The 10,654-nt window shown below is 41.6% G+C and overlaps 1 protein-coding gene across 1 annotated transcript in view; it reads right to left on the reverse strand.

The window, feature by feature from the left end:
* GNAI1 (G protein subunit alpha i1) overlaps positions 1–8,442 on the reverse strand; it is a gene marked incomplete at both ends in the record, with an annotated part of 35,026 nt that extends 26,584 nt beyond the window's left edge. Inside the window, one exon of the mRNA XM_082010842.1 lies at positions 8,325–8,442. Within this exon, the coding sequence (XP_081866968.1) occupies positions 8,325–8,442 (118 nt within the window). The remainder of the gene's footprint in view (positions 1–8,324) is intronic.
* Between the last annotated feature and the right edge of the window lie 2,212 nt (positions 8,443–10,654).

A 10,654-nucleotide genomic window follows, 5' to 3' on the forward strand; every position in this document is an offset into this window, starting at 1 on the left:
CTGCATTCTTCACAAAGTGCCAGGTATAAGAGGACTCTTCCAGTCAAGCCTACGACCTTCAAGCTAGAATACCATAAAGCAACGTATGTCTGAGACTCCTTGGACTTGATCAGAAAATGGAGGTTGGAGTTTTTCACTTCAAGTGCCCCAACAACATACTCCTTGAGAAAGATTGGCACTATCTTCTATTGCAGCTATGAGGTTTTAAAATAAGTGAGTTTTGAATCGAGTTTAACATGTCTACCCACTGGACCTCGCAGGTGAACACAATTTCATATTATTCCTAATCTGATTCTACAGTAAACTGCAACAAAGAAATATAGAAATTGAAAGAAACATATCCTGCACCCATTTTCCCCGCTACTATGCATTTTCAGTGCTCCCTTTGCATAAGGCATAGGTATCTGCTCCTCATCATGCTTTTATTCAGGTCCTCACCAGACCATTATGAAATACCCGTTAAATTGACCACTCTAGCAGCAAACTAAGTCCAAACAGGACAGTCAATTTGGCTATTAAACCAGCACAAAACTGAAATAAGCATTTAAAAGTGCCAGGGAGAGGGCAAAACCATTCAGCCAGATGCTGCAAGAGCGCTCTCCTTTTTAGCAACACAGAGCTGCTAGAATGGCTCAACTGCTTATTAGACAACATGCACTGCTTATTTCCAGCATTCTGATACGGACTTAGAAAGTAGGCAAGAACTTCTTGAGTTTTACTGGAAACTATTAAAAAAAAACCCCAGAGATTCAGAATGTCCTTATGATCGTAATGGGTAACAACTCGTTATGAGCCAAACAACTACAACAGCTTCATCTATGTAAAAAAACAATGTATAGTTGTATGCAAGAAATTATTTGATGAACTTCATAAAGGGAAGATGGAATACAGGTAGCCATTTGATTTGAACAGTATTCTAATTTCAAGAAACAGATCATATTACATTCTAGAGATATTAAGAACTATAAACCTGTCTCACAGATTCAACAGGGATTTTTATTATAGTACATTGATTTCTTCTTTAAAAACAATCTGTTTAGAGCAATGATTATAAAAACTTCCTGTCCATTCTAGGTTGCCTAGAAACTGTTATATTTCACTAAAGATTTAATCAGGTACCTTTGCTAAATATATTACGCATTTAAATTGCAATACTACATTTCTAAAAAGCATATATGTGAAAAAATGGGGTACAGTTTATTTCATAAACAGAAGCACTGCATATTTGAATGGTTGATTCCTCTAAATAAGTAGCTTTATGAAAAGTATTTTCTAATTTCAGTATCAATTTATATAGCTACATATAATATTGCAGTTTACATGCATCTCTAAATATAAATACATAGCGGCCATATAAACATACAGATATATGTCAACACTGCTGATTGATTTATTAAGTTGATACCTAAACATACAAGCAACTGTGTAATTCAGAGCTTCAATGACCCTTCAGTTACCAAAGCCAGGAAAGGAAAGCAATTTATTTGCCTACCATAAGTTTAACAACAAATCTCTTATTTAAATAATTGATTCTTAAATGCTCTATGACAATTATTCCCACCAGTTGAGATCCTGAAAGAACAATATAAAGAGAAATTTTAAAACAACTACACAGAAATATGGTTTTCAAGGAAAAAGCTTGCCATCAATTAAACCAAAATGAAACGGGAAGTTAAAATTTGACCTCAACAGAGAACATACTTTCAAATCAAGGAATAATGCATATGGGTATCTGTGACACTAGGTGATATTCAGGCCATTTTGCTGGGATAGCATAAACAGATACATGATACTTCACCTCCTGCTACATATTGAAACTATTGCTAATTCCAGAGATTTTGAAGCTGGCTCCACAGCTTTGCAAATTCCAAGGGCAAAGCCATGATGATAAGAAACATCTTCCAAATCCCCAACTCTAACACTTCTTACAGCTACACTGTGGAAGGGTTATGAGCAGTCACAAACATGGATAATTAGTCTATGACATCATATCATTCCTTCATCTCCCACCCTGATTCTCATTATGAAATCTTATTTGGTCTTGTCTGCTCCTACTCAACAGACAAGGAGAAAAAAAAAAAATTCTTAGCATTGAGAAGAGATGAGTTCAAATCTTTTATTGCAAAAGCACATATTCCTAGTACACAAAAATGTCTCAGCAAGAAGTTTTTGTCTTAATCATCTAATAAATTTCAGTATCTTAATTATACTTCTGCTCAAAAATGTGACTAAGTTGAGCCACTTCAAAAACTCTGCATTCTTCTGAAGAGCGCACTCAAAACTTCTTGCTCTCCCAAGTTCAAAGTTCTGATTTTTCCAATTGCTCTCTCTATACCTGACCAACTTAAATACTTTTTGGATACAGAATCTCTCAGGTGAAGCCAACCACGTTCCATTCACAGAATAACAAAACAGTAATTTACACAAAGCCTGAGGTAACAGTAGAACACTGAACAAGAACAGCTGACCTCAGTAAAACTCGACAAAGCCTAAGACTCAACCTCAGAATAGCAAGTTTTCATCAATACGGGTTCTCCTATACACATCTTGGGCAGGAAAAAAAAAAAAAAAAAGCTAGTTATCAAGTCAGTTCAGATCTTTACTTCAGCGTTTCCATGGCAGAAAAACTTCACACTTAACAGAAAACCTTAAGTATCTCTATTCTAGTTCCAGTTTTTTACCTTGACATTTACCAGTTAGCATATTACAGGAAACGCTGTGGACATCCATCAAGCTGAGCAGCAAAACTGACTTCAGAATTTCATGCCCTCTGAAGCCAGATTCATGGCTGGGTTTCAAAATACTAGGCAGACGTTTGGATGTGCCACCTACTGAACTCTTCCTCCTCAGAGGACCAAAACAACCAACAGGTAAAATGTGGCAGCAAAAGAACAACCCAATTTGGCAATATGATTAGATAAATCAGCACAGCCTAACTCTTTATAGCACAAAGCCCGAGTTCAAGTCAAGCCAACACAACTATGCAAGGAGCTATACTGTAAACTTTAGTTCTGAAGTGAGTTTAAAATAACCTCACAAAAGCAGGTTAGCTTAAATACAGAATCATTTCAGTAATATAATTTATAGGACTGAAGTAAACTGTCATATCAGCACAATGATGATACAATAAACTGTGCTGCCAGAAAAAGTACGAAGAAGCTAATTAAGTCAGTGTACTTCAGAACTTTTGTGTAGTCTTGAGGCACCACTGATGCTGGGAGTGAACAGCTTACCAAAAAGTACCTTTCCAGAGCTTTTTTGGTCTCTAATTCAGCAGGGGGAAAAAAAAAAAACAGCATTACATTGTTTTTAAAAGATAGCTTGAAGGAACACCATTTTTTAAGCTTAAAATATATTCTAACTCTTCAATAGAAAAGCAAAAGCCTTAATGCCTGATGCAAAAGAGAAGTTAAAATTAATTTTTATATACCCATAACTACACTTTTTAATCAAGAGACAAAAAAGCAAAGTCACCATTACTGGTATCATGACATAGCACAAAACAAACAGTTTCTCTTTAGCCCTTTCTAAAACAACAGGTACTGAATAATTTTTTTTCCTAAGAATGTTAAATAATTTAAAACATGACACCATAATAAATGGTGATTTCATAAAGAAACTTCCAAAATGAAGATTTAGAAGAATAATGCAACTGATGACCTGAAAACACTAAAGATAATTTGTATTGCAGTGAATAAGTCTACACACACATTAAAGACCAATTACTACACCAACATTCAAATAGAAAGAGACAAACATAAGAGAACCCAAACTGCAATTATACAAACACAACCATAACTGAACAGCTGTGCTTTCTGTACATCCATGAGCCTCCTTTCACAAAAGCAAGCGGGAGTATTACACTGTGGGAATCTAGTAATTTTGACTTTGAAATTATTGTTACATTTAGTACAAAGGCTTGAGAATTTCACTGACTTAACAACAAAGTCAGATATAAGAGTCCATGTAAATAACATCCTGACTGCCAGAGTCCAACTGTACCATATTAAAATGCAAGAGAGCTCCTAGTTCAGAACTCCTGCTAAATCTAAACAGACAGACAGAAAGTTGGGGGGACAAGTGAAAAAAGGACTTTAGTCCAGTGTGCAATCTGATCTGGAGGAAGGTAGGTATCACCAAGGACTGTGAGGATCATGCTGTTGAAAAGATGGGTATGCAGTGGGAGTCAGTTGACTGAGCAGACAGAAAGATGCAGGTCTGTAACAAAAGAAAAGCAGCCAGAAAAAGATGCCTGAGATGTGAAGATTTAGAAGAACAACTGAATAGAACTGTTCTAGTTACTGCCTGAAGGAACAAGAAGAACTGCAATGAAAAAGATTAAGAGCAGTACTGCGTCTTAAGTTAAAAAACAGGTATCTAAGAACGCAATATGCCAATGTTCCAGTATGAATCACAAGGATCTATTCAGGAATGGAAAAGTGGCTCAGTTGGTCATGAGTATAAAGGCATCCATTGAACTTAAATCTACAAACATGATTATCAGAAAGAAGACAGATAATTACAGTTGTCAAATATATGATCTGTGACCTCATGGATCCCAGGATCCACTCCTCAAGAATGTTTAAGACATATCTATTACCTTTTTCATTCAAGATACTAAGAACCTGAACAGTGGATTTGCTATATTAGGTGAAGAATGTGGTAATCCACAAGACAAAGCATTAATCCTATAAACTCATGCTGCCAGTTTGAATGTATTCATAAAACCTGATGAGTTAACCTTATACCAGAGGGCCTTCTACTAAATGAGTTACTGCCTGTTCTCCTGCAGTTGGCATAAATTCAGTCTTATGTGCTTTAGCTAATTCAACAGAAATGTACTTGCAAATCCACACCTGATCTGGATCACATGTATACTAATGCAGCACACAGATCTGCCACACAGAACCACCATTTCCCAACATGAGTAGAATTACATTCATTCTGCAAGCATCACTGGAATTTTTATTTGTTGAACACTAGAAGTTAAGATGAGCAAGCATGGAAGAGAAAAACAATCTTGGTCTACCGCTTTCTCTACTTGGAAGCCAGCTGAAATGCACACTGCTTTTCAAAAATCTCACTCACCCTAAGTATATGAGCTTATCTATAAGAAACAACAACAAAAAATACAATAAAACAACATATTCCCTCAAACAATTAGGAAATGGAAGTCTAGGAACTGTCAACACAAACACTGAAGTCCTTTTTCATGTTAAATTTTTAGTGTTGGACAATATACTTTAAGTGCAGTCTAGTATTTCTTTGTCACACATTCATTTAAAATTACTTTAAATGAAAGAAGCTCATTCATTTAATGATTTTAAAAACAAAATCACCAAATTCCATGTACAAGCAAGCATTTTCCATTTGGTTTATTAACTATATGCTCAAATTCAGCTTACTTCTAATAATGGGCATGGCGCTCAGAAATTTTCCAGAAAAGGTTCTCCTGCTATTAGGATAATACATTGAAGTGCATAGAATTACAAGGTTAAAATATTGTTATACATGGATAATGTTCCAAACGCAGCATTTTTATTCCAAATGACCTGCAGTCAAATTTGTACAAAACGATGCACTAATTTACAGATATGGCGAAAGAAATTTGATAATCCAGGCCAAAAGTATTTGGCACAGCTTAAATATTTCTGCTTCTTCCTAGAGACAGGACAACAAAATAGAAATCTAACATGGTTCAGTGGTATTGTTCACCAAGTCATGGTTTAGGTACAGCAGTGTCACATCTATCTCTTAGAAAGTATATAATGGAAAAAATTAAATTTAAAGGCTAGAAATAGACTGATTTTATAAACATATCTTCCCTCAATGGTGTATTCTAGCTCAAGCTTCAGTAGGGTTCTCTAATCACCACACAAAAATACAGTTTTTATAGATCCTGGAATAAATCTCTCTTATTGGGTCAACAGGTATACAGCTACATGCTCTTTTTCTACATAAGCAAGGTATTTTTTGATGCCTCTCACACACTGTATTTTCCTGGCAGCAGACCACAATTTGTACTACTTCTTTTATTTCAGTATCTTTTTAACAGAACAAGCCCATAAATAGATGTAGGAGTACAACCAAGTAGATGAAAAACTATGACATATGGGCTGAACAAGCAACTGCGAAAGTGAGCAGTGAGAAGAAAGTGACTCTAGTGGAAGAGTGGAAGCAACTTTAAATAGTTTTGCCATCAGATAAAGCATTCACATAACATTTAAGACATCTGACACAGTTGCAAGGAAAAGTAACAGAAAAACCTCCATTCCAAGACCTGTGAAATACACAAATGCATCCATGGGTGTATATACAAAACCTCATTCTGAGTTCAGTAAACATTTAGGTAATTTTTGTTTCAGAAATGATTCAAACACAGATCCTAAAAGAAGTTAGCCTGCTAGTGTTCACACCTCTTTTTAACAGGGGAGGGGGAAATATTAAACCAACTGAGCTCCTGCTCAGAACACTATGAGAAAAGACATGTATTTGAGCGTTTATTCTATATCCTAAGATTTCATGAGATTCCAGCTGAAAAACATACTTTCCTCACATTCTTTTCTGTATTAGAAACACAAAATCTATAAAATTTGAAAATAAATGCTCATAGCATAGGACTTTATACATAACAGTATTGAACAACAGAAAATAATGACAAAACTCCTTCTCAAGTTTAAAGTATCTTTCTATAGATGTGGACTTTATCTGTACCCACAGAATATGATGAAAGATATAAAGACGGCTACCAAACTACATGTACTGAAAGTTCCATACAGAACAGCAAAATACTGAAAAATCATTTCAAATGCCTTGCCAGGAGACATATAAAGCATTACTTCACCTCCTTCGAAAAAGATGGTAACATCTGCAGTATCGCTATTGATCACATCTGTATAGGATAATGTATGTGACAACCTCAACCTGGAACAATCTGAGGATTTCAAAAGTATACAGGGATAGGCACAGTGCCGACCAAAACCCTAACATTTTCTGGAAAACAAAGAGAAAAGCTCTAGTTGTTTCTCTCACAAGCAAAATTTTAAACTTAAAAAAAAAAAATGTTAAGACTTTTTTTTTCTCCCATACTAGGTTTGTTTCATCTCTTCATCTACACATGAAAGTGCTTCCGTTTCCTGTACCTTTCTGGAGCTGTTTTAGCATTTAGCAACAGAAAGAAAGTATTTAGGTAGTCTACTACAACGTTTGTGAATAGAGCACTGCAGATGAGCAATCTAGCAAAATCAATGTTGAAGGGAGTGAGAAATTGGTCAGTCATTTAAAAGTTTGCCTGGAACTGTAGCTCTGGGAGAGGAAGGGGAGCATGAGGAAAGCTGCAACTCAACAGCTTTTTAACTCTGGATTAGAAGGATCCGGACTGGTTTAGCTATAGGGCATATACTGCAAACATCTCTACAACATTAATACAATGCAAATCTTGCAGCAGTCAGCTGTCTGCAAGTTGTACAGTGGTTTTAGTCCTGCACAAAGGTATTTCCAATTAAAACCCTCACTTCGTTTTTCCTTCTAATTTTTAAAAAAAAATCTTATTTTACGTATCTTTACACACAAGCATATCACTTAAAACATACAAAAAAGCTAGCTTCAAGTACTTGTGAGCAAAACTCAAGAACACATGATAGCCTATTACGTGAGTCACTATGTTACACATTTAGAACCTCCATCAAGGTTGTACTTCCCGTTGCACGATTTCAGCAACATAAGCAACTTCCACAAAAATATAACAGTGCAGAAGGTTATCAGCGCTTTGCCTTGTGATCCTTTGATGCTTTCTGCGCTTTATTCTTACAGCAACAGTTTAGGAGATGTTCGGGTCTACAAGAAACATTAAGAGCAAACATCCTCCAACCTAAAATTTCCTTCTTCTGAGCAGAGGTTCACAGAATCCACGTCAAAAGATGTTATCCCCTTCATATGGGAGTTCGGGCCCGCTCTAAAGAAAGGCCCCGGGACAAACCACGTCTCCCCGGAACAGCCCTGCCTCTAACTCCGACAGACGCCGAGGCGCCCACCTGCCTGAAGAGGCTGCTGTGCTTCCCCTTACCCCGAAAACGTTCGCGGGGCCACGAGCACACAGCCCAACCCGGCAGAGTGGCGCTCCCCCCGCCCCGTTACCCGGGGAGGGCACCCCTCGCCCCCCAAGCCCGGGAAGCGGTGCCCTCTCCTCAGCCCTCCTCCGTCAGCCGCCGGCGGGCTCGGCGGGCGCCTGCCCCGCCCGCGCCTGCCCCGCGGCCCTTACCTCGGGCTAGGAGGCGAGGGAGCAGCTTACCGCAGGTGGGCCCCTACCTCACGGGAGCCCTTACCTAAAAGGAGCAGCTTGACCTCCCTGGCCGCCTTCTCGCCATCCTCCCGCAGGTTCCTGTCGATCATCTTGCTCCTCTCCACCGCCGCCTTGTCCTCGGCGCTCAGCGTGCAGCCCATTTTGGGAAGGGGGCTGTTTTACTTCGCCGGGAGAAGGGAAGCAAGGGAGCGGCGCGGTTCCGCGCCCGGGGCCGCCGGGGAGGCGCTGAGGAGGGAGGGGGAGTGAGTGCCGCCCCGCTCTCTTTCTCCTTCCCCCCCGCTTCACCTGAATCGCAAAGGCGGCGTAGGCACCACACGCCGAGTTTACCTCACACGCAAGCAAGCGGAGAGGAAGAAACCGGGCCGGGGGAGGCTTGCCTGAAGCCGTCCCCGGGGAAGGCAAGGGCTGCTAGCGGAGGCCACGCACCAGGGGCCGCCGCCGGCCGAGAGGCTGCTGCTCCCGCGGCACCGCCCCCACCCCTCCGGAGGCGCTCGGCCGCGCGCACCGCCCACTCGGCGGCGCGGGAGGGGGGAGGAGAGCAGGGGGGCGAGCGCGTGCACGGCGGGAAGGGTGGGGCGACTGCGCGTGCGCACGGCATCAGCGAGCCGTTTTGGGGGCGGCGGGCGGCTGGAAGCGCGACGGCACCGAGACGTGAACGAGGTTAAAAACGGGCGCGCGAGGAGGAGGAAGGCAGCTTCCGTTGCCTCGTGCTGCGTCTGTATGACGCCATAGTGCGCGGGCGCGAGCCGCAGACATCTGCCGGTGGCGCGGGGGAAACCGTTGTGGGTTCGAATTTAAACGGTTCTGTGCGGGCGGTTCCACTCCTCGGTGGGGCGGGGGAGCGCCGGGCAGGGCTGTACCAACGCCCGCAGGGGCGGTGCCAGAGGCTGAGGTCGCCCCCCGCATGGCGAGGGAGCCCGCTCGCATCAGTCATGGCCCCGCTGGCGAGCCGCCTCGGTTGACCGTTGACGCCGACGTCCCCGCCTGGCTCGTGTTCCCTTCCCGCCGCTTCACTGCCGAGATCCGCCTAACGGCCTCGGGGTCGCCGGCGCTGGGTGCTTGTGGGCTGCGGGGCATCGTCCCCTCAGGAGGGGGAGGCTTGGGGGCCGGGGGCAGCAGCGGGGCTTTCTGCCCTCATGAGACTCGCCAGTCAGCAGCGCTTTTTGCCCCAGGAAGAGGAAGCCAAACGAAACGACCCTACCCCCTGGCTCAAAACTACTCGGTCAGCTTTCCTGCGTGCGCCCGGTGTGCTTGCTAAGAGCTCAGGTGTGGGGCTGCAGATCCATGTCCTGTTGATGGGTTGTTTTGTTGCTTGCTTGTTCTTTAATACAAAAACTGTAAGAGAACTATATGCAGTCTCTCTGACTCTTTTTTTCCACCGTGCATGTGTTTGAGCTGCTTGGATTGCAAAAGAAAGATCCTATTACCTTATAATAGGATCACAGAAGAAATCGGCTTGGAAGGGACCTCAGGAGATCACCGTCAGGTCCAACGTCCTGCTCCAAGCAGTCCGCTGAGCTTCTGTGTGACTTCGTCACATCCACCAGTCCACCCCCAGGCTGGAGCACAGTCAGTTTGAAACAAAGTAGATTTCACTGAGTATCTTAGACAAAATAGCCTGCACATGAGAGAATCTCAGGAAATGTTTCAGTCAAAATATCTCATAAGACAGAGGAGTCTACAAGGCACACCTGTTAAATTAAGGTTCATCTTCCTCCGTGGGTCTTTAGGATTTTTTGGTTCTATAGGATCTCAAGAATTTCTGCTCCTAGAATGAGTGTGAAAAGCGCCATTTTACAGCACAGAAGGCGTTTTAGCACTAGAGTACAAAGACTTTGTCAGATTCAGCTATTACTGTACTTGGTAAATTAAAAGCTTTTTCCTGTAATACTTAATCTTCATGGAAGAGTGTATCAAATGTTCAATTTTTATTGCATGCGTTGGATTTTCTTCTTTACAGGGGTCTTTGAATGTTGACGCTGAATAAACCGTAAGTAATGATGTAAAATGAAGTCGATAAAGCTCAATTAAACTGTGACTTAAATAATTTTAACTTTTTCTGGTTACCCACTCAACCCTAGCAGAGTATGGTATAAAATCCTTTCTTAGAGGAACCCTGAACGACATTAACCCTGAAGACTTCTTCATGAAGACCTCTGAGATGTTTTATTTGGCCATCTTCATTGTGCTACCGCTATGGAGAATGGCTGGGCAGCTGAGAGGTGTGACTTGCTCCTCTGCCACCAGCCATTTGCCCTCCTGAGTGGTTCATGGACTCAGTCCATTTTGTGTTCTCTTGTGCAGACTTCCACACTGGTACCATGGTGTAAGAGTTTTTACAAAACAGTTCAG

The sequence above is a fragment of the Phaethon aethereus genome (assembly GCF_964289735.1).
Source record: "Phaethon aethereus genome assembly, chromosome: 1".
Classification (NCBI taxonomy): Eukaryota; Metazoa; Chordata; class Aves; order Phaethontiformes; family Phaethontidae; genus Phaethon; species Phaethon aethereus.